Source organism: Aquarana catesbeiana, linkage group LG01, assembly GCF_042186555.1.
Source record: "Aquarana catesbeiana isolate 2022-GZ linkage group LG01, ASM4218655v1, whole genome shotgun sequence".
NCBI lineage: Eukaryota > Metazoa > Chordata > Amphibia > Anura > Ranidae > Aquarana > Aquarana catesbeiana.
In genome coordinates, this window is record NC_133324.1 from 227899518 (window position 1) to 227924339 (window position 24822).

Sequence of the window (24822 nt, forward strand, 5' to 3'; positions counted from 1 at the left end):
CACTACACTTCATTTACATGGTTTCCTATGGGACACGTTGACATCTATGCTTTTTTCAGCTGCTGCGTATTTGGAAAGGGTCAGGGACTTTTTTTTAACGCAAACGGTGCTCTTTTGGTTCAATATACTTCAATGGAGAAGCTGCAGAAAAGCATTTAATGCATTTTTGCAGCAATTTGTGTTTTTTAATCTGCCCAACAACAAATTGGCCAAAAAAACGCAAATCGCCGCAAAATCACGTGTGCAAAAATCAAAACGCACAGCAAAAAGCACAGCAGAAACAGATCAAAAGGTGTGTACTGAGCCTTATGCTGTCCACATGGATCAATTTTCAGACGAGAATATTCAGACAAAAAATCTTTGTACATTTGCTGAATGAAAGAATGTTGTTTGAAATTTTCACTTGTTTTTAACATTCTGTTTTTAAAATTTGTAATTTCTGAACGAAAATCACATCCACTGTCTGAAAATTCCTTTGACCAAGAAGTTTTCTATTTCCAAATGTTCCCGTCACTGTGGTTGAAAATGAACCTCGACTTGACCCCACTACCGATTAGAAAATCGAACGAACGTTCTTAAAATGAAATTTTTTTTTGAAGGAAGACATTTGATCCCTGAGTCTGAAAATATTTATCAGATTCACCCTTTAATAGTATGTACAGTATATCTCTTCTCTAACAGTATATCTCCTCTAACAGTATATACAGTATATCTCTTCTGTCTGTTATCCTCAGAGTGGATTAGATATTTTACTCCCTAACCATATGGTTGGTTATTTATATTTACCACTGCATAGAGATATTTCAGAATAAATTGCCTTTTTTAAAAACTTTACATATTGACTAAATTATAGCCACACTTTTTTTTTTTAAGGTTATAACCGATTAATCGATTAATCGAAACAATAATCGGCCAACTAATCGATTATGAAAATAATCGTTAGTTGCAGCCCTACATTTTATTTTTAATAACTTACTGTTTAGGTACTTTAACAAAAGGATTATAGTTGTGGTCATGTGGCAATCGCTACCCCTTCTGCTTTGTTTCCAGTGCAATTCTTTGGACACGCTTCACCAACACTCACACATCATAACATTGCAGTGTGTGATTGCTGTTCTTTTCAGTCTACATAGAATGCACACAGTGATCCCTGGCAGTGTCATAATGCGAAGGACAAGGGAAGGGGCCATTATTGCACCGGCTTACAACACGGCTTGGATGATGTTGGGCATCATTCAGTAAGGATGTGGGATGGTGGTCAATGTTCTAGCAGCACCCAACAGCGAGATCACAGTAATTAGTGCATTGAAAGCTGTAAACGGACACACAGGAGGACCAAAGGATTGCCAGGATTTAGAGGGGAAAATTAACCCAGAGTTTAACTACTTGCCTATGCGCACTTTTACCCCCTTACTGCCCAGGCCAATTTTCAGCTTTTAACACTGTCGCATTTTAAATGACATTTGCGCAGTCATGCAACACTGTACCCATATGATATGTTTTTTTCACACAAATAGAGCTTTCTTTTGGTGGTATTTAATCACCACTGGGTTTTAAATGTTTTGCTAAACAAACAAAAATGACCAAAAATGTAGCAAAAAAAAAACAAAAAACCTTTTTCATAGTTTGTGATAAAATTTTCCAAACCGGTAATTTTTCTCCTCCAGTGATGTGTGCTGATGAGGCGGCACTGATAGGTGTTACTGATGGGCACTGATGAGAAGGCTCTGGTGGCCACTGATCTGGAGGCACTGATGAGGCTGCACTGATAGGTTGCACTGATGGTGAGGCACTAATGGGCACTGACTAGCAGTACTTTAGGGCACTGATTGACAGCGCTGGTGGGCAATGTTGGGACCGAGGTCTCTTTAACAGAAGCAGGTTATCGGCTTTCTTCTTTTCCTTTATGACAGCACGAGGGAAAAAAAGCTGATAACCAGCTTCTGTTTACATCGTGTGATCAGCTGTCATTGGCTGACAGCTGATCACGTGGTAAAGGGCCACTGTGATTGGCCCTTTACCTCAATCACAGCATGCCGCAGGCGACGCACGGGTAGCAGGAGCATGTAAGGACGTTCATGGATGCCCTCCCGGCATTGTAAGCCCACGCTATAGCCCAAGCAGGAACAGGTTAAAGAAACATGATCACCACCCCATGCAAGTCAAGTTAAACATAGCAAGTAGATGTTCTCAGATACCAATCAGCCAGTGTGCCTTTTATTTCTTAAGGAAGAACTCCAGCTTTTCCTCCCCAAAACATATGCACTGTGCATGTAAATTTAATCACAACCCCACTGTCAGTTTTTGTGCAACGTACCTTCTTTTGCTTTATAAACCTAGGTTCACACTGCTGCTGGATTGAAATCGTGCAAATTCCGCTGAACTTGCACAATTTCATTCCCGCATGTCAGTCTGACTTCGGGGGCAATTTCAGAGACCTCTGTACTGGTTCCTGCACAGATGTCTATTGAAATCGCACCCGAAGTAGTACAGAAACAACTTTTGGGAATAGGTGCGGCGATTCGGATGGTGCCATTGCTGGCAATAGCTGCCAATTTGGCGTGCGATTTGTCAAATCGCATCAGTGTGAACCTAGGCTTAAGCAGGTTTCTGTGTTTGTGATGTCACGCCTCCTGAATTTGACTTCCTCTGACTTCCTGTTTCCTTTTTCCAGTCCTGATACTACATGCCCCATGATCCTTTGCGCCTCTGTAGCTTCAGGGTTAGGCTATGGGAGTCACTTGTACCAGTTCTGGTAGTTGATGGGGGTGGATCTTAGGGTTAATGTGGGTGGTGAAAGGTGTAAATGTGTCATACCTCCCCCTTTGTCATTACTGTCTTTCAGCATGCCAAAGAATAATGGCTTACTGCAAGACTACAGAGGAAGGGCTATGGGAGGTTTATTATGGGTTTTCCTTCATATGTAAAATGATTCGCTTTACAAAAGAGCAGGACTCTGGTAGGTGGGATCTGAGGGGTGGGACGCTCCTTGTTCACCTTGGTCAGCATATATAACTGGGCAGAATTGAATTCTAATTGTGTTCCATTCAATCCTGCCCAGCAGAGCGGAAGTTCTCCTCTCCCCCCCTCCATCTCTGCAATCTTCTGGGACACGTCACAGGTCCCAGAAGATTGCCCGGCCATTTAGAACACGCATCGCGATTCACGCATGAGCAGTGCTCACCCGGCTGTGACAGCCGGGTGCCCACACTTGCAATGTCGGCGCCGCATAGAGGAGAGGCAGGGAATCGTGGCTTCGAGCGGCCTCATCACTGGACCATGGGACAGTTGAGTGTCTGTTTATTAAAAGTCAGCAGCTATACTTTTTGTAGCTGCTGACTTTTAATAAACACAGAAATGGGTGAAACTCCACTTTAACCTACTATGTTTGACCTGATGTTTGTGGGGTGGTAAGAGTTTAGGTACCATTTACAGTACATTATTATTGGTTCATCACAAGGGAGAGGAGATGATTATAATTGTTTTAACATCAAACCCATCATTAAAATAAAGTTATTTAGCCATACAGTAAATAACTATACTTTGCATACATTTTTTATTGCTTCTGCATCATCAATCCCTATCCCGAATTGGTTGATATTGATATGCACTACTCGAACAGTTATTGATAGATTGTACATAAAACATAAATTTTTCTACATATACAACTGACAAGGACTCTTTCAATTATCTGTGTTTCAATACATGCATTATAATTGTATTTCAAAACTAGTCTGTGTTTTGCCATTGATTTCAAACGTCAATTATTCATGCTTGTACACTTTAATGCTCAATGACTGTCGCATGGATGTGTTTTTCTGGGTGGGTTTTTACCCACGTTTTTTAATTTAACACTTGAATTTGTAATGACGAAGCCTTTTTCTGACATTTGTTGCTTACAAGTTAAAATTCATATTTTTTGCAGTCTTTCAAACACATTTTTTTTTTTTTTTGGAGAAAAGACACTTTCATGAATTAAAAACAAAACTGTAAAGTTGGCCCAATTTTGTTGTATCATCTGAAAGATGTTATGCCGATTAAATGGATACCTAACATGTCTTGCTTTGAAATTGCGCACGCTCGTGGAATGGCGACAAACTATGGTACCTAAAACAATCTCAATAGGCAACACTTTAAAATTTATACAGATTACCCGTTTAGAGTTACAGATGAGGTCCTGTGCTAGAATTATTGCTCTTGCTCTAACAATCGTGGCGATACCTCACATGTGTGGTTTGAACGCCGTTTACATTTGCAGTTGCGACTTAGGTATGCGTTTGTTTCTGTTATTTTATTTCATTTTCATTATTTTTACACTGTCTCTTTAGAAATTTCTAATCATTTTTATTGCTGTCACAAGGAATGTAAACCTCCCTTGTAACAGAAATAGTGACAGTAATAGTCAGTGACAGGTACTCTTTATGCAGGGATCTGAGGTCCAAAAGACCCTAAATCCCTCCGTGTTTTGGAATACTAGGGATTTTTTTAAATCGGCGCCGCTGACAGTCGAGTAAACTGGAAGTGATTTCATGACAGTCGCTTGCAGATTACTAGATCCCGGACCCAATCGAAGCCCGGTGGGAAGAGAGAGCCGCGGCAGGTGGTGGGGTGGTGGAAGTCCCCTCCTGCTAGTTGTGATAACAGCCAAGCGGCTTTTAGCCGCATTGGTTGTTATCCCTAGAAAGTCAACTGCTGGTTTAAAAAAAAAACGGTACTGAGTGATGCCTGCAGCTGCACGCATCATCCCGGTATAACCCCTTCAAGCCGAGGCCACATATTTGTGTACAGTTGGTGTGAAGGGGTTAACAAGCAAGGTCTGTTTATAGAACCCCAGTTTATGGGCATAGAAAAGTGATCTGGAGGCCCCTCTAGCTTATATATGGTCAGTGTTTAAGAGCAGGCACAGTTCCTTATTGTGGACTTGTTGAGGAAAGGAACACCGGCCTTTCTGAATGGACGGACTTGCCTACACACTACCGGACTTTCTGGCAGACTAGGTCCGCCGGTCTTCCTGACGGACTTTCGCCGGAGTTACGCCGGACTTTCAGAATGAACGGACTTGCCCACACACGGACAAGTCCGTTCATTTTGAACGTGACTCGGGTATGACGGGACTAGAAAAGGAAGTCAATCTCGCCGCTTTTATCGGCGAGATTGACACCTTGCGAGCCCCGTTGCAGGGCATACCAGGCCCTTAGGTCTGGTATGGATTTTAAGGGGAACCCCCTACGCCGAAAAGACGGCGTGGGGTCCCCCCCCCCCCAAAATCCATACCAGACCCCCAATTCGAGCACGCAGCCCGGCCGGTCAGGAAAGGGGTGGGGACGAGCGAGCGCCCCCCTCTCCTGAGCCGTACCAGGCCGCATGCCCTCAACATGGGGGGGTTGGTGCTTTGGGGCAAGGGGGGCGCCCTGCGGAACCCCCACCCCAAAGCACCTCGTCTCCATGTTGATGAGGACAAGGGCCTCTTCCCGACAACCCTGGCCGTTGGTTGTCGGGGTCTGCGGGCGGGGGGGCTTATCAGAATCCGGGAGCCCCCTTTAATAAGGGGCCCCCAGATCCCGCCCTCCTCACCCTATGTGAATGAATATGGGGTACATGGTACCCCTACCCATTCGCCTGGTAGAAAAAGTGTCAAGAAAAAAACACTACACAGGTTTTTTAAATTTATTACACAGCTCCGGAGGTCTTCTTCCGGCTCTGGGGGTCTTCTTCCGGCTCCAGAGGTGCCTCCGGCCTCTTCTCCCAGCGTCCGGTTGGTGGTTCTCCGCTCCCTCTGACCTCTTCTCCCGGTGTTCGACCTCTGCTCCTGGTGTTCCAGTTCTTCTGCCGGCTTCTCCGCTATCTTCATGCCGCTCTTTTGCTAGCGGTGGCCCAGACTTCTGCCTTCTTGTCTTCTTCCCTCTTCTCTTCATCCGATGTTGACAGGATGCTCTCTCCGGCTGGAATGCTCTCTGAGCGCTCCGATGTGACTTATATAGGCGGTGACCCCGCCCCCTTATGCCGTCACAGTCCCTGGGCATGCTGGGACTGTGACGGCATAAGGTGGCGGGGTCAACATCACCCGGTGATGTTGACCCCTCGGATCGGGGGTCTGGTATGGATTTTGGGGGGGGGACCCCCACGCCGTTTTTTCAGCGTAGGGGGTTCCCCTTAAAAGCCATACCAGACCTAAGGGCCATGCTGTCCGCAATAGGAACATTTGTTTTTCCTATTGCAGCGAGCGCGAGATGCAGTACCCTGCCCTTGCGTCGTATCTGGTCCGTCGGACCAGCATACAGACGAACGGGCTTTGCGTCAGGAACTGAGTCCGGCAGAGTTAGGAAGGAAAGATTTGAAACAAGTTTCATTTCTAGGTCCGTCTGACTTTTGGGGAAAAAAAGTCAGCAGGAGCCTACACTCGATCGGACTGTCCGGCGGACTCCGGTCCGCCGAACCAAGTATGCCGTAAAGTCCAGTCTTGTGTACGCAGCATTAGATAGCCATGGGAAGAACTAACACCCCCATATGCTAGTGCCAGTTAAACTACCTGTACTGTTAGCAAATTGGTTGTTGCCTAATGTATTTTCAATGTATCGTCATGGAAATACTAAAACAGATACATTAAGAACCCACTTGATCTCAGATCATTTTTTTCCTTATTTTTTTCTCTCTCAAATCAGTGCTGCATGCCATTCAGGAAAAGTCAGTAATATACCATTATTTTTGTATATACAGTATCTCACAAAAGTGAGTGCTCCCCTCACATTTTTGTAAATATTTTATTATATCTTTACATGTGAAAACACTGAAGAAATTACACTTTGCTACAATGTAAAGTAGTGGGTATACAGCTTGTATAATAAAGTAAATTGGCTGTCCACTCAAAATAACTCAACACACAGCCATTAATGTCTAAACCTCTGGCAACAAAAGTGAGTACACCCCTAAGTGAAAATGTTCAAATTGGGCCCAATTAGCCATTTAGGCCCCTTTCACACAGGGGCGTAGGCGGTAAAGCGCCGCTATTTTTACCGTCATTTTTGTGGGGGGTTTTGGCTGCTAGCGGGATGGTTTTAACCCCCGCTAGCGGCCAAAAAGGGTTAAAACGACCCGCAAAGCGCCGCTGGCAGTTCGGCAGCGGTGCCCATTCAGTTCAATGGGCAGGAGCGGTGTATGCAAGAGCTATTTTTTAGTGCTGTAGCGCCTGTAAAGCGCCTCAGTGTGAAAGGGGTCTTACCCTTCCTGGTGTCATGTGGCTCGTTAGTGTTACAAGGTCTCAGGTGTGAATGGGGAGAAGGTGTGTTACATTTGATGTTATCGCTCTCACTCTGTCATACTGGTCACTGGAAGTTCAACATGGCACCTCATGGCAAAGAGCTCTTTGAGAATCTGAAAAAAAAAAAAGAATTGTTGCTCTACGTAAAGATGGCCTAGGCTGTAAGATGTTTGCCAAGACCCTGAAACTGAGCTGCAGCACGGTGTCCAAGACCATACAACGGTTTAACAGGACAGGTTCCACTCAGAACAGGCCTCGCCATGGTCGACTAAAGAAGTTGAGTGCACATGCTTAGCGTCATATCCAAAGGTTGTTTTTGGAAAATAGGTGTATGAGTGCTACCAGCATTGCTGCAGAGGTTGAAGGGGTGGGGGTCAGCCTGTCAGTGCTCAGACCATACGCCACACACTGCATCAAATTGGTCTGCATGGCTGTTGTCCCAGAAGGAGTCGTCCTCTAAAGATGATGCACCAGAAAGCATGCAAACAGTTTGTTGAAGACACGTATTTCTGGACCAATGTCCAGTGGTCTGATGAGACCAAGATAAACTTATTTGGTTCAGATGGTATCAAGCGTGTGTGGTGGCAACAAGGTGAGGAGTACAAAGACAAGTGTGTCTTGACAACAGTCAAGCATGGTGGTGGGAGTGTCATGGTCTGGGGCTGCATGAGTGCACCAACCATGAATGCCAACATGTACTGTGACATACTGAGGCAAGCAGAGCATGATCACCACCCCACCCCCCCACCCCCTTCAAAAGCAGGGCTGTTATTACAGTATTACAACATAACAACCTCAAACAGACCTCCGAGGCGACCACTGCCTGGCTAAGGAAGCTGAGGGCAAAGGTGATGGACTGGCCAAGCATGTCTCCAGACCTAAACCCTACTTAGCATCTGTGGGGCATCCTCAAATAGAAGGTGTAGCAGCACAAGGCCTCCAACATCCACCAGCTCCGTTATGTCATCATGGAGGAGTGGAAGAGGTTTCCAGTGGCATCCTGTGAATCTCTTGTAAACTCCATTCCAAAGAGGGTTAAGGCAGTGCTGGAAAATAATGGTGGCCGCACAAAATATTGACACTTAGTGCCCAATTTGGACATTTTCACTTAGGGGTGTACTCACTTTTGTTGCCAGCGGTTTAGACATTAATGTCTGTGTGTTATTTTGAGGGGACAGCAAATTTACACTATTATACAAGCTGTACACTCACTACTTTACATTGTAGCAAAGTGTCATTTCTTCAGTGTTGTCACATGAAAAGATATAACAAAATATTTACAAAATGTGAGGGGTGTACTCACTTTTCTGAGATACTCTATGTAAATATGTATATACGCAAGTATAGGCAGAGATAAATATTAGACAATATTTGCACGAGCCTGAAAAATATGCTGTGCTATTTTTAGCTCATATTTCATTGGGAGATAGCTCTCAAATTCTGAGTGACAGCTTATCACCTTTTCCTCAAGCGAGTCCCTTGTACATGATGGAGACACTGTTCAGAAATGCAGCTTTCCCTCCTGTGCTGCATGTGTTTCATGGCACACTACCGCACATTGTCCTTGCTGTCTCCTGCTTGATAGAGGATGCAGACTTCCCCCTTATTGGAGGAGGATGTTTTAAAAAAAAAAAAAAAATAGAAGTGCATGTTTATAGCAAATTTTCTTTTGAGGTATTTTAAAAGTACAGAAGGTTATCAAAGAAAAATTGAAGCACTGCATTAGGGAGAATAAAATCCAGACACCTGTGTTGCCTGCTGCATTAGTGCTGTGTGATGCATGTCTCTGCAGCCTTCATTCCCAGAAAATTAAGCAAGAAGAGCACCCTTCCCTGTATGATAAATTATGGTTGTGAAACAAATGCTCCACTCAGCAAAACTTGCACACCCTATTATCCTGCTACCATAGGTGTCTTATGCACACGATGTTCAGAAATGGAGCAGTCGGGCTCAGGCTGTTGTCATGGATACACTGAACCTGTCTCCCTACTCAGCTGTCAAACAGCTCTTAGACTTTACCATTCATCTAGTTTTAAGGGGGTGTTTCTTTCTGTTAGGTTTGCATTGCAACTGTGGTAACATGCATACATAACCTTTTTATTCTGGATTTTTAAAAATAAAATTTGCATCTGATTTTTGAGAGAAAAATAAATCACGAATGTAACTCTGATATCCGAAGCAGCGTTTACTGCATGTAGGATGAACATTTCACCAACCTTGTTAGCTTTTATGATGGCAAATGTTATGGAAGCACTGCCTTGCCAGTAGCGCAGTGGATTCACTGTTACAGCAATGAAATGGTTCTTGCCATACCCTCCGTTTTGAAAGAGGAAGATCTATGCACATTCACAACTGCTATCACCAGTGCTGTTTTTAGTATAATTTTTTGATGTACTGAATAGCACACGCAGCATACACAGACAACAAATGTTTTTTTTATTGATGTTAATATATTGAGATTTTAGACTCAAATGTAGAGCTCCAAGGATGTTCACTCACCATCTTTGCATTTAAAGGCTTTCCACGTTTAATAAAAAGAAAAATGTTCTTGACATCTGGTTTCCCTTGCAGGGGTTGCAGCATCCTACAGAACAGAAAACAAAGTGCAGCCTCCTGGCTACTTTGGTCTTCTCAGACCCTCTGTCTGATTCAGCCCAGACACCAACTTTCTCACAGGCATCAGCCTTGCCAGTACACAGACATACACACCTAATGTGTGTGTATGCACCTTTGCTGGTCTCTTGCAGCACGATTGTCTCCTGAAGCACAGGACTTGTGTACAGCTCCACAATCAGTGGGTACTGGTTGCCATGTAAAATGAGGACCTAGGCTTAATTCTACCCAAAACTCCAGAAAGCCTCTAAACTGCAGGACACAGACCAGAATTTACCAAGTTTTGAGAGAGTCAAAAAGCTTGTTTCCTAATTACACATGCGAAATACATGTGATAAGTAGTCGGGTATATAGGGTTACGCAGCTGCCTTCAGGAGATTGCACATTGGCAAACAAGAGCTAGAAGCAAAGCCCAGTATAACCCCTCCTACTCCCAGCATGTTTTTTTTTTACCTTTTATCCTTAGGAGAATAGATGTCTTCTCTTTTCTCTGAGAAGGGAACCATTGCTTATATATATACATTGCTTCTTGGGAACTCCTCAGCAATATTATGGCTGATCATAAGCATAAAGGGGATAGTCCTGTGGGCTATTGCTGCTTACGATGTGCTAACAGTTCCGAGGGTGGGGGTGTGTAGTGCACCCCCTAAGAATCTTTACACCAATAGTCCAGATCTGTTCCTTGCCTGTGTGATTACCCTCCTGAAAGGTCTTTTTAACCCCTTCAAGGGTGGCTCCCTCCTCCTCCCTATACAGAGAAGTTTCTGCCATTATTCGTCTGAATTTATGGGGATGATTTCGGCCATGTTGTCTGACTCAGAAGGCAGGACACCATTTTGCATGCCTTAGACTGGAGCAGCCTGCATCAGCTGAGCCTAAAGTCACCAGCCTGCATTCTTTGAAAAGTCATTGGCCTGCTAAATATTTCCCGTGTGCACTCACTTTTGCAAACCATTTTTATGGTGACTGGCCTAATCCTGACAAGTGATTTGCCAAGCTGTATCCAATTTAGAAAGGGGTTTCAAAAAATGGACTTTAAGGGGCGCATGCGTGGCGCGAACCGAGGATGAAGCAAGGGCTAAGAGCTCCGTGAGCCACGGAGATTAACGGCACTTCCCCGGGGCAATCAACACAGGTTTTCTACCTAATTCATCCCCGCACCCCCGGCGGAACACTCAGCGCATGACGGGACCTAAAAATCGCCGTGGAAAACCGGCCCAAAGATCACTAACAACATATCTGCTGAGAGAGAGGGAGAAAGACATGCAGGCCCAAGATGGCGCCCGGAAGACACAGTCACAGGCACATTCTCTTACAGCAGCCTCCTCACCACCACACTCCCAGGGAGACAGTGAGTACACGTTGCAGCTTACTAAGGCTGATCTGGATTAGAGTCTGACTTTAATGTATGACAAGATTGCCCAGAAATTTCAATCAGAGCTTCACAAATCTACGAACACACTGTCCCTCGAGATCGCAGCATTAGGTAGTAGAACTGATTTACTGGAGACTAAACACGACAAGCTCTCCTTAGTGTACTCTGATCTCAGAAAGGAGCATGAGTCCCTGTCTGAAAACGGTCCTGCAACTCCAAGCCCACATTGAGGATCTCGACAACAGGAATCGTCACAACAACCTTAGGGTGCGAGGAGTGCCGGAATCTGTCACCGATCTACTACCCACTGTACAGAAGATATTTCCATCTCTCTTGCCGGACTCCCCGTTGTCGGCCTTTTCCTGTGACAGGATTCATAGGGCCCTTCACCCTCCCTCTCCTCCTGAGAAACCGCCAAGAGACATAGTGCTTTGCCTTAAGGACTTCTTGATCAAAGAGGAAATTCTCAGAGCCTCAAGAAACACCCCTAATATTTGCCTGGAAGGCACTCCGATTCAAATCTACCCGGATATCGCCCCTACCACCCTAGATAAACGCAGGAAGATGAAAGAGGTTACATCGATCCTTCAATCTGCCAGTATTCGTTACCGCTGGGGCTTCCCATTCAAGCTTCAAGTGCCCCATAATGGTACGACCTACACAGTAACCACGTTAGCAGAAGGAAAGGAATTGCTGGTGAAATTGGGCCTCCTTGATGCGGCTTCCCTACCCAGACTACCTTCCACCCCACGTCACTCGGCTATTTGGGCAACCCCTCCACCCAGAAGAGACCGCCGAGATCAACGCCGTGACTGACAGCAATGCTCATTTTTTTCCCTTTTTTTTTTTTTTCCTCCACCCTTTTTTTTGTCTTGTTTTTCTCCCTCAAGGTAGGTATGATCATCTCCCAACATGCCCAGAGGAATTTGGACTCTCCCGGCTCATTACGGATTCCCGGTTGCGTCCGCCTGATTGTCCCTACACTCTTCAACATTGGGGGCTGGCTGGCTCTCCGTCTGTTTAGTGACGTCTGAGCTGGTTGACTTCCCACAGGTAAACTTTTCCGACAAATTCACATTTGTACGGATGACACGGACACAAACAATCAGAGTGTTGGACCTTTTGGTCCGAATAGACACTTCTTTTTGGGTTTATGGGATGTCTTCCCCATGACCCCCTGAGCTACGTTTTTGGCCTGGTTTTCAGGTTTCTAGTTTTTTTGTTACTCTTTGTTTCTGGTTTTATTTTTTTGCCTTTTTTTGTGTTAAACTTATCAGATGATTCCGTTATAGTGATATCTGTGTTACTAACTCAGATTCATGATGCACACATTCCTGCGGGATTGCACGCCATGGCTATGTCACATCTTTGGAGGGGTTGTGTTGTTGTTAGGCTGCTCCCTCTCGGCCTGGACCCCTTATTGATCCTAACTGTCCCACCATTAATATATTATGGGTGTTAGAATAATTTCCCATAATGTAAAAGGGTTCAATACCCCTCAAAATCGGAGAAAAGCATTTAAAATGTATAAATCTCTTGGAGCAGATGTTATCCTACTTCAAGAGACTAATTTCTCTAGAGACAATCACCCATCATACTTTGATAAAACTTTTCATCAAAGCTACTTCACCTCTTATGGGTCAAGGTCTAGAGGGGCGGCCATCTTTATTAAGAACTCTGTGATGTTTCAGGCTCAACAGATCTATAAAGATCCTAATAGTCGATTTGTGATAGTTCAGGGTTCCATCCAGAATAAACAACTAACCTTGGCCTCAGTGTATGCCCCAAATGCCTCACAGGCTACATTCTTTAAAGAATTTTTCCAGACCCTAGATAGGTTCCACTCCCCTCATATGTTAATTGGAGGTGATTTTAACTTAGTGGCCCACTCAGGACTTGATAGAAGCCGAACATGCCCAACCTCTAAGTCCTTTCCCAAATCCCTTCAACATTCCCTGAAGTCCTCTCAATTTATAGATGTTTGGAGAGCCCACAATATCGGCTCTAGGGAATACACTTTCTATTCCCACCCTCATGATAGTTACTCCCTCCTGGATTATATTTTCTGCACCCCCTCTTTGACAGTGAACTCTACTACAGCTAACATACAATGTGATGGTCTGAGCAGGGGCATATGTGTATCCACCCATATCTCCTGTTTAGGCCTCCCACATACAGCCAGGTCCTGGCGCCTTAACGACGCACTATTCACTGATCCGGTGATCATTGCACAGTTGATCGAACGTCTTAAAGAATATTTTAGGCTCAATAATGTGGAGAATATTTCTCCCATTTCCCTCTGGGCAGCCCATAAAGCTGTGATGAGGGGCCACTTGATTGAAGTTTCTACGACTCAAACGCCAAAAACAGGATACTCATAAACTCACCCTAGAATTAGAACAACTGTACCATAGACACACTCAGACCCCTTCGCAGGAGTTGCTCCTTCAGATCACTGAAAAAAGGAGGGCCCTAGATGACATACTTTCAGGTCATATTGAGAAATCTCTCAGATGGTCTAAAACTCGTTTCCTCCTTTATAGTAACTCCGCTTCCACGATGTTTGCGCAAAAGCTCAAATAGTCCACCCAACGGACTCACCTCTACAAATTAAAAGATCATCACGGTAACCTCACCTCCCATCCCAAAAATGTTCTAATAATTTTCTCCTCCTTCTATCAGAAACTTTTTTCTGGCCCAGACCCTTCTCCTCCTCCTCCCATGCAGTCTTGGCTGGATACTCTCTCGCTTCCTCGGCTTTCAGAGGAGCAATTGGGTATCCTCAATGCCCCCTGCTCATCTATCATTTCCTCTCTTAAACCCTCCAAAGCTCCAGGCCCTGATGGATACTCTGCCGTTTACTATAAAAATTTTGCTGAATCACTACTTCCCACACTGACTAATATGTATAACCATATTCTCAAAGGAAAGTGATTCCCGGAAGAAATGCTGTTAGCAAACATGTCCCTCATTCCCAAACCCGGCAAAGATCATACCCTCCCTCAAAATTTCCGCCCCATTTCTGTTATAAATAATGACCTTAAAATATTCGGGAGGATCTTGGCAGACAGACTGGCTAATGTTATTAAGACCCTGATATCACCCGATCAAACCGGCTTTATCCCCTCGAGGCAGATCACCGATAATATCCGTTTAGCCACCAATATACTACAGGACGCCCATATGAACTCAAACCAAGTACTACTTTTGAGTTTAGACATAAACAAAGCATTTGATAGTGTCCTCTGGACATATCTGGACTATCTGGCTATCCAAATTTGGATTTAGTGGGGCATTTATACATGGCTTTAAAGCCCTTTACCATAACCCGAAGGCCCGTATTAAGCTTCCGGGTTGTAACTCAGACTATTTTTCCCTGAGATGTGGTACTAGACAGGGGTGTCCATTATCCCCGCTTTTGTTTGCGCTAGCCATGGAGCCCCTGTCTAGATCCATCTCTAATGACCCAAACATTAAGGGTTACACGAAAGGGGATCAAGAATTTAAACTTAGCCTCTACGCGGACGACGTACTTTTATTTATTTCAGACCCTCTACTCTCCCTCCCTAACCTCATGTCCACCCTAGACTCCTTCCATAAATTAACGGGCCTGGGAGTAAACCCCTCCAAGTGTTCGGCTCTACCAATTCATCTCCCACAACTTTTATCGACCACTCTTAAAGATAAATTTAAATTCTCGTGGAATCATGCCTCCCTACAATATCTGGGTATTAAACTAGCCCCCTCTTTGAAACAATTATATTCCTTGAATTATCCTCCAGCCTTTTCTAATGTCAAACACCTTTTAAATCAATGGTCCTCATATCGCATATCATTTTTAGGGAGAATTCAGGAAGTGAAAATGAACATCCTCCCCAAACTCCTGTTCCTCTTTAGATCCCTACCCCTATATGTTTCTCGCTCAGTTCTACTGAGGATTCAAACGGATCTGCTTAGATTTATATGGCAAAACAAAAAAACGCGAATGGGACGTATACAGATATATATAGCTCAGGTGAGGGTAGGCTTGGGATGCCCAGATCTGTGGAAGTACTTCCTGGCATCACGTCTTATTCAATTGGCGCAGTGGCATACCATCCCTGCCTCTATACCATGGATATTTTGAGCAGATCTCGGTGACTCCATACTACCTCCCGGGCCTTCTGTGGTCCCGCTCAATTTCTCCTAGAGATGTCACCCCATTAAATAATATAGTTGGCCAATCACTTTATTTATGGTCTCTCTATTGTAAAAAATTTAAGTTACAATCAGACGTGCCCCTTTTATTTTCTTTTTTGGGAGAACCCTCATTCCCCCCAGCCTTTTCCTCTAAATCACCATTCCTTAAATGGACTGCAAAGGGCCTGGTGAACCTTGAGTCTCTACTGCAGAACGCCTCCTTCTGTTCCTACGCTCACCTGCAGCAGACATACGATATGGGCAGATTTGAGTTTTACCAATACTTGCAAATTCGACACTTCTACTCGGCACTTATGGTGGGCGGAGTGGAGATGTCGAAGACTCCATTTGAACTTCTGTGTGGTGAAGCTGCGAGGGATAAGGGGACCATCTCCGTACTTTATCGATACCTCAATGATTATAACTCCCCTCAAAAATCCACAGCAATGGAGGCATGGGAGGTAGAGATGGCCCGGGAGATCCCTGCTGAGGACTGGCAGGAAATGATAGACCACATGTACAAATGTACGCGCTCAGTGTCAATTAAGAAAACGGTACTCAAACTTCACACTGGGTGGTACTACACCCCAGAGTGCCTCCATAGAATATATCCCCTGGTTCCTGGCACATGTTTTAGAGGATGCCAGGACAGGGGTACGTTATTACACACGTTCTGGAGTTGTAAAGCCTTAGACGCCATTTGGCACAAGACTACATCTCTCATAACGCTTCTCTCCGGAGTATCACTTACATTGACTTGTCAAATGTGCTTACTGTTTGCAGAGCTTCCAGCTGTTCCCCTCCCCATACAAAAATTAACCCACACACTTTTTAGTGCGATCCAGTGGGCAATAGCAATGAACTGGAAACGCCCCCACGTTTCTTGGTCGCAGGTAGTTTCTCGTATGGAGTCCATCAGGACTATGGAAAGAATACACCATACTCTCCTGGACTCCATGCACATATTTGACCGAAAGTGGAATATATGGACAGCCCATCTGCTTAGTGACAGCCCAGAAGATCCCTCGGTGCCCGCAGCTGACTCCCATTAAACCAGATCATAATCCTACTTGATAGAACCTATTTGTACGATGCCCCAAGTGCTCCATTGCATTTATGCTCTTTGTATTACTGAAAATAACACCCTTGCTGTTTGATGGCATATTCAATTTACTAGAAGTGCACATTTGTGACAACTGTAAGCTCCTTTTTTCTTTTATTTGATTGTCTTTTCATTTCCTTTTTGTTTTGTTACCTCTGTTTTCATGGGCTCATTTTGTATCTTTATGAGAATTGTTATTCGCACTGTGTGTGATATATCATTTAACTGTGATGGGCTTTCTAGCCACCATAATTTTTGTCACCACTTTGCCTGTACACCCAGATGTTATATTTTCCTACAATAAAAACGTTTGTAAACAAAAAAAAATGGACTTTAATTGTCCGATGGAGGGCCAGTGTTAATTTGGTCGACTAAAATATTTTAGTCAACTAAATGAATATTAGTTTAGTCGACTAAAATATGACTAAAACGAAAACAACTGAAATGACTAAAATACGACTAAAACTAAAATGCCATTTTAGTCAAAAGACTAAAACTAAATTGAAATTTGACTTCAAAATTAACACTGGTCTGTAGTGCATGTTCGTACCTCAATGTAATAATAAATAACATATTCGATTTTTCACTCCAGCAGTATATAATGAGTTTGCAAATTGTAGAGAATTGTTATAATGCATTACAATTGAATTACACCCATTTGATTTTAGACGACTAAAATGAGTTGTAGTCGACTAAAATATACGGGAGATTTTAGTTGACTAAAACGTAGGACATTTTAGTCGACTAAAATGTACTGGAGATTTAGTCGACTAAATACGACTAAAACTTAAACAATTGCAGAAGACTAAAATGGGACTAAAACTAAAATGCCATTTTAGTCCTAAGACTAAAACTAAATCGAAATTTGCTTCCAAAATTAACACTGTGGAGGACAACCCAGTCCTTAAAGATCTGTAAATAAAATGTGGGAAGCCCTTTTTAAGGCCTTGTTCTCACTTTCAGGCCCTGCATCCTGCACTTACAGCCATGTCTGTTTACCAGACCTTGGATGTCTAGTCTAAGAACATGTCTCAAGATTCTGGTTCTGTCCTGATGGGTCCTTAAAGGCCTGGGGTCCGCTCTATTGCTTTGACAGTCTAGTGACTATTTCAGTATTTGTCAAATATCCAGAATGGGCCCTTTTCTGTGCACATGCACACATGCAGAGGATCCTCTGAGCCAAATGTTGGTCTGCAGTGCTTCAGCACAAGAAGCGCCTCTTGCATATGCCTTTTGATGGGGAACACCCGTTGAGATAATCCCTGAACAATTTCATCAAGAAAGTCACTTGTCAGAAAGGTACCCTTCTTTTGAGCCTAAGAACAGTTCTTTTCATTTCTTCCAGGTCTCGAACACAAAGCCTGGAACTCCATTCTGCCATAAGACATGCACCCCCAAGTTTCATGAATGAGTCTTCCTCTCAGTGAGGGAAGCTTCCACTTTTCAAGCGGGGGGGGGGGGGGGGGGGAGAGAATATGTGCTTGCCTTTGCAGCAATCTGGTCCCAGTACACTTTGGATGTTTTGGGTCCTAAACTTGATATCTAGAGGCTGCAAGCTGGGATTTCAGTTTTTACCTCCATCCCTTTTCATGTTGTCAGACATTCCATGTTCTATTGGCAGATCTCCATCTGGTTCAGATCTTGGAGACGTCCCTTTCCCAACGTTTTCATCCCTCAGGACAAAATGGTGGGTCATGGTTTCAGTGTTTGGAGCCAAGGAAGTCCTTTTTCCCACTTGTCTGAAAGGTAAGGTACCAGCCTGTTGTAATGGGGAGGAGTTCTGAATGCCCTCTCAGTACAGGGGACTTTGAGTGAGATCATCTATCAATTAATATCCTGGCGCTCAGAGAGATTTGGTTGTCCCTGCAATGGTGGATCCACAAGGTCATGCGACTTGGATTCAGTCGGAAAAATGATGCAGCAGGGGAAACCAGAAGTCTTGCAGCATAAAGGGAATCTGATCAGATTCTTGCTTGACCATATATTTACATTCTGGACACGGACGATTGGCAGGCGATTTCCGCAGTGGTTAACATTTGGACTCCGGAGACTAGTCTCTTCACCCCAGGGTGTTTTAAGGGTTGCTGATGCGGGTGGGGGGCACCAGATGTGGAACTTCTGCCTTCCAAGTTCAACAGCAAACTGGCCAGATTTGTCTTCAGTTTCTGGGATTATCTAGCTTGTGGATGCTGTGGGATCTGTTCAACCTGATCTATGCCTTTTCATCTCTAACGTTCTTCCTTCTTCCACTCCACAGAATTGCCATGGAGGTCGTTTCAGTGATATCCATTGCACCAAACTAGCCCAGGAAGACCAGGTACTCAGACCTCATTAAATTCCTAGCAGAGTCTCTGTGGGCTCTCCCAATTCATCAGTGTCTTCTGTCCCAAGGATTAATTTGCCTTTAGTGAAGGACTTCAATCTGGATATAACACACATTGTTCCTCTGGTGTGTTCTCCATTGAGTCTGTGGAATCTCTGCCCGATTCTGTCAATTCTTCAAACACCCCCCTTTGAACCTATTAGGGGTTATTTTCTATCTACCTTTAATTGCAAGGTTTCCTATCCTGTTGCTATCCCTTTCACAAAGAGAGTTTCTGAATTGGCAGCCTTATCCTGTAAGGAACCCTTTCTTATGTGAGGATAAAGACCGGTTTTCTTCCCAAGGTGATTTCTTCCATCCATCGTAAGACATCGTCTTACCATCTCTGTTTCTCTCTGAAGGAGATTTCCCCTCGTTGTCTAGGTGTGGCACACGCTGTTTGAGTTTATCACTTAGCTACAGCTTTCTTATGGCTGTCTGTCACTTCTGAGGGTTTCCCCGAAGGGCCTTCTGCTTCCTGTTCTGCCCTTGCTAGAAAGATCATTCAAGCCTATTCCCTGTCATTATTGAGCAGCCTGTGCCCTATACTGTACAGATAACAAAATGGGGTTATGCTGGACTGTTCTTAGCGCACTTGTTTGCCAGTGTAATCTGCTAAAGCAGCTGCATAACCCCATGTACCTGACTACTTGCAGTTAAAATTCCTTTATTCTTAATCATACAGTGTAGAGGGCAAAGACTGGATATTGCCACAAAGACTCTGCTACAGGACTATCGACACCTGGCTTCCTGTGTATCCTTCACATGACATGTTTAGCCCATTTCCCCATTGGGAAATACCCTCACTGATCGCAGTGGTGGAAACCAGGGAATCACAGCAAAGGCTCAGGAAACATTTGCTTACATGCATCCCTTGCTTTGGAGCAGGACACAATTTTAACAAAAATCTCTGCACCCAATTCTAAGTTTGTCTCAGGCATGCATTTAAGTGGTCTATCTGATCAAGGTAGATTTCTCTGCAACTATGTCAGAATCTATCAGACAACCAACAGCCTTAATTAAGCGATCACTGTCCAGAGCCCAAAAGCGCCAGGTTTCTTTTTCACCTAGACCTTCTCTGCCTGAGTCAGAAGTGGAGCTACCTTCCTTAGAAGAGGTTGACAGTGAAAACTTTGAAGAGAACCCATAAATGGTGTATGAGGAGGCCGCAGAAAATTTCTCACCCACTGCTTCCCATACACTTGATGCAATATGTTTGCCAATATAGGTATACCCACTTCTGCTGTGCGCAAAAGCCTCTTATAGACCCCAGATCTCTCCATAAAGAGGACATGTCACGGCCCATGTTATGCTATTATGTTCATCCTTTGTGATGGCAAGAAAGTTGATCCAAAAAAAGGCACAGTGCAAAAAAAAAAAATTTAAGTAAATGAAAAAAAGTTTAAAACACCCCTGGCCCCCCATGCACCCCTGGCCCCCTGTCCCTCCAAGAAAAAAAATCTGCGTGCTTGCCTAAATAATAATTAACAATCACAAGTGGTGCAGCCTATCACTGAAGTGTGTTGAAACACCAGTGGAAATCAAAACTCTAACGCAGCGCAGCCACAATAAATCTACAAAAACAATAACCATGCCCCCTTAAGGATGAGCATCCCTGGATGAATGCTAGAGATGGCTGAAAGACTACTTCCTACCAGGTGGTAGAAAATAGAGGAGACATTACTGGATGTGGCAGCAGTAGAGAGCCTGGGTATTGCTTAACCAACACCAAGTGACGTCATTACACCCGTTTGTCTTTCGGCCATCTCTAGCATTGATCCAGGGACATCCTTAAGGGGGCTATGGTGGTTATAATTGATGCCGCATGTGAACTGGTGCACTGAATGTTACGAATGCACTATATTTGTGAGTAATTTTAATTCTTTTAATAAATTGTGATACTTTTTGATACTGCACCATGATGGTCTCTCAATTTTTTTCATGCATTTATAGTGATTTGGAGTCTCACCATTTAAGCAAAATATTACATAATATAAGTGGGTGTGAAGATACCTGTGGAAAATTACCCATTTACTGGGACAAGCGTTTTTAGACCTTACCTTTTGTGTATGTCTAACTTTGAGGTAAGGGGCCAAAGCAAGAGGTGATGGTACAGCGTGGTGCAAAATATTGTTTGGAGCACTTTCTTCACGCAAGATTATTTTTTATATTTAGTTTTGGAGCACTTTTGCCACACAAGATTATTTTAGTATATATAACTCTGAGAACAAAGCACAACGGACACTTATTGGGAGATTGTTTATATTTCTTTTTTTTCATATGTATATTTTCTCACATGTATGTGGACTATTACTTTCTGAATTTCAGGCCTAGGCAAATGATGTAATACATCCCAAGAGTCTTCAGGAGGGGAGGAGTTGTTTTCTCAGTTAAGCACACCCTCCTGCCTGCATGCTTGAGCGAAGGGCAGATGTATTCCAGGAAGTAATTGCTACATTAATCATTTGCGGCCACAGCCATAAAGGCTAGGGGGTGATTTTCAAACTGATTTCTCAGCAAAATAAAGCATGGAGACATGGATGGATGTGTGGCTTTGCTTTGAATAGTAAAAATTAATCAAATAGCAGTTTTTTATTTTTAGTGCTCAGATGCAGTGTAGTTCCGCTTTAAGCCTCAGCTTTGTAGAGCATCTGGTTTATGATTTTCTTACATACAACTGCCTTCTCAGCTGTGCGTCTTGCAAATTCCTTCTGCGTTACTATTGACCTCAGAGTTGCCTTCCTTACCCGGTCAATGAGTTTTAGTAGTCTGCCTTTCATATGCCATATTTCTGTATGCAGCGATGTAAAAGTGCTCTAGAAATGTTTAAAGGGGGTAAGTTCATCTTTACAGAAAATCTGTAAGGTGAACTTACACTGGGCCCCCTCCCCATCCCCCTGTTTCCGCTGTACCTGAAGCTGGCGATCACCCCATAGGAGACATCAGAACGTCGCTTCACCGGTCCGGAGATTTGAAATCTCCATGGCTTAATCTCCTAAACGTACTTCCCCAAAGTACGTACAGTATAGGAGGCATTCTAGTTCTAAACCCACCTAGCCCGTCCTGTCAGCGCTGCAGAAGAAGAGAGAAAGCCGCAAGGATTTCAAATCCCTAGACCGGTGAAGCGGCGACTCTGTCTCCTAGCGGGTGATCGCGGCCTTCATGTACAGCAGGACCTGGGGCGGGGGCTCCACTGTAAGTTCACTTTACAGATTTTCTGTAAAGGTGAACTTACACTTTAAAGTTTGGGGTCTTTTTTTGTTTTTTGTTTTTTTTTTACTCCTTATTTGTGCTTCTCCAGACTTGTTTTCATAGTGCCTTGTTCCTCATAAAGCTGATTGTTTTATATCTTTTGTGTAGCAAGTTCCAGGGCCTTCTAGAAACTGGGTGTATTTGATGTATCTCTTGCACATAGTTGGACTTCATTCTTCCAAATATGTTAATTCTGAGGGCAAAATTGGTTGCAAAATTGCTTATATAGGGGTTTTACAAGAAATGTGGTGATAAATTCTGTGTAGCGTTTTTTCTACCTTGATATTATGAACTCTTGTGTAGATCAGTGACATAGTCTCAATTAAATCTGATTTAATAGTAGATTGCAATACCACAAATCGTGAAAAAGTTAAATGTGGTGTTATACGAAGCACTGTTAATACACTAGTAGTGACAAAATAATCTAATTTTTTTTTTTTTTTTGCTCACAGGCAAAGATGGCTGCAGCGGATGAAAGGAGATTTCAACAGCAGATCATAGCCCAACAAAAGAAAGACTTAACATCGTTCTTAGAAAGTCAGAAAAAGCAGTACAAGATTTGCAAGGAAAAGATTAAAGAGGCATGTGCAGTACTAACCTGACTCTGGGAAGCTTCACCAGAATCTCTAAGAAAAAAAGTGGTTACTCTCTTCCAGATTTGGTGCCCTAAATCAGCAAGACCGACGGTGTGAAATATCACATATTGAGTTCTTGTGAATTTTCAGCTGTTACAGGCGGCTTCTGTTTGAGGCTTATGTGGTCTCTTTGGGAAAATGTTATATGTAGGCTATTTAGACTTAAAGTGTTACAATTTGGTTAGACAATTATTTTTTTATTAATATAATAAACATGGTATACTCATCTGATCTGTGCAATGGTTTTGCACAGAGCAGCCCAGAATCTCCTCTTTTGGGGTCCCCCACTGGTGATCTTGGCTCCCCGTCTTTTCTCCGTGTTCCCTTATAGCAAGCTGCTTGCTATGGGGGGCACACAGTGCGTGCTCACTCCTGAGCTGTGTGTGTCTATAGAGCCGCACTCCATAGATACACAGCATGGCTTAACTGTGCCTCTTCTTCCTCCTCACAGCATTTAATTGACTGAAGCAGAAGCCAATGGCTCCTGCTGCTGCCCAAAATCCCGTGTGAAGAGGAGATAGAAAAGAAGCAGCCGCTACAGCGCTAGATTGATTTAGGTCTCATGTAATATTTATGGACGTAGGGGAGGACAGGATCTGTAAAGCTTTTTTTTTTTTTTTTTTTTTTTTACCTTAATGCAAATAATGCATTAAGGTAAAAAATAATTTGACTTTAGAAACACTTTTTAAGAGCAGACACTGAAAAAAGTGGCCGCTGACTCCACCCTTGCACATGCTCAGTTACGCCTACTGTCTGCGCTTAAATTGTGCACTGGTTGCTAAGCAATCACACAGCTGCAGGGGCTTTCTTTTGCTTAGCAACCAGTGCAAAATGTAATTTAGAGCCGATAGTGGGTGCTACTGACCATATGCGTGGAGGAGTCCGCTGCCACTTTTTTCAGTAAGCCTTTTTCTGAATCCATGACATATAGATTGACTAGTTACAGATAAACTTCCTGCTATCAGGCATATCCCACCCTCCTGCAATATGGTTTTATTTTACCTTATGATCAGTTATTGCTGGGCTGGGCAATATATGGGAATGATTGACACTTCAGAAATAGGTGTTCCTTTTATTTAGTATTGATTTGTTTGCATGCACTGAAGATGAGGGTGGTTTGTGTTTTGGGGGAATTTATCTCCTTGGTTTCTGGTACTCTTTGACAGAGACAGGAGTGTTTTTAAGTTTTGTCACTTTTTGCCTGAGAAAAGAGCTGATTAGAGCTCCAAAATGTTGCACTGCTTTTTATTGGACTAATAAATTGCTCACTTTTTAGCATATGCTGCTGATCCCTACGATTTCTGGAATAAGAACAACGGCATCATTGTGCATCAGTGCAGCACTCAGAAGGTTGCAAATCTTTTTCAAGTGCACCAGACTCTTCTCAATTTATGCTGTCTGCAGCATTTTCATATGACTGATTCTTAGGACTATAAGAAAGTGGGTTGAATCAAGCTGATTGTCGTTCAGTCTGGAAGAGGAACTGTGCCAAATTGTTTTCAAATGAGCAAGAGAGTCTAAAGCCAACCTTATATGGATCGAGGTTCAGCAGGGACCAGCCAAGATTCGATCCATTATTTGGGCATACATTGTACCGAGGTTGATCCATCGATCAACTTTGTTACAATCAGCCTGTCAGATCGTTTACATGCAATAGCTGCTAGCAGTAATCATTGTGTTCTACTGGCCGGAGGGCTCCCAGTGTCGCTTCACTGACAGAACACCATAGTGCTGCGGGAGGAATTCCCTCATCACCACTGACTGTGTTGATGGGGGAATCGAGAGATTTTCTTTACTTCTACTCGTGGTGGAAGAAAAGAAAATCAAATCATCTATGGGCTGCTTAAGATTATCAAAAAACATCCATGTGAAATCAAGCAATGTTTCAGATTTTGAGCATCCTTTGTGGTAATTACGCTATCTTATCTTATATACAATACAGGGCAAAGTATTCATAGACATGTACCTTCAGGTGATTGGACACTGGCAAGCACTACTTCTCCTTTTATAGAGAAATCACTTTTAGCTTATTTAATTTAAAATGTA

The 24822-nt window shown here is 43.5% G+C and overlaps 1 protein-coding gene across 3 annotated transcripts in view; it reads left to right on the forward strand.

Annotated features, from left to right (window-relative positions):
• The window catches only part of TAOK3 (TAO kinase 3), a 433972-nt gene that overhangs the window by 357631 nt on the left and 51519 nt on the right, over positions 1–24822 (forward strand). For all 3 annotated transcript variants that reach the window (XM_073625563.1, XM_073625585.1, XM_073625574.1), the window contains one exon: positions 22594–22722. In XM_073625563.1, coding sequence (XP_073481664.1) covers positions 22594–22722 — 129 coding nt within the window. The remainder of the gene's footprint in view (positions 1–22593; positions 22723–24822) is intronic.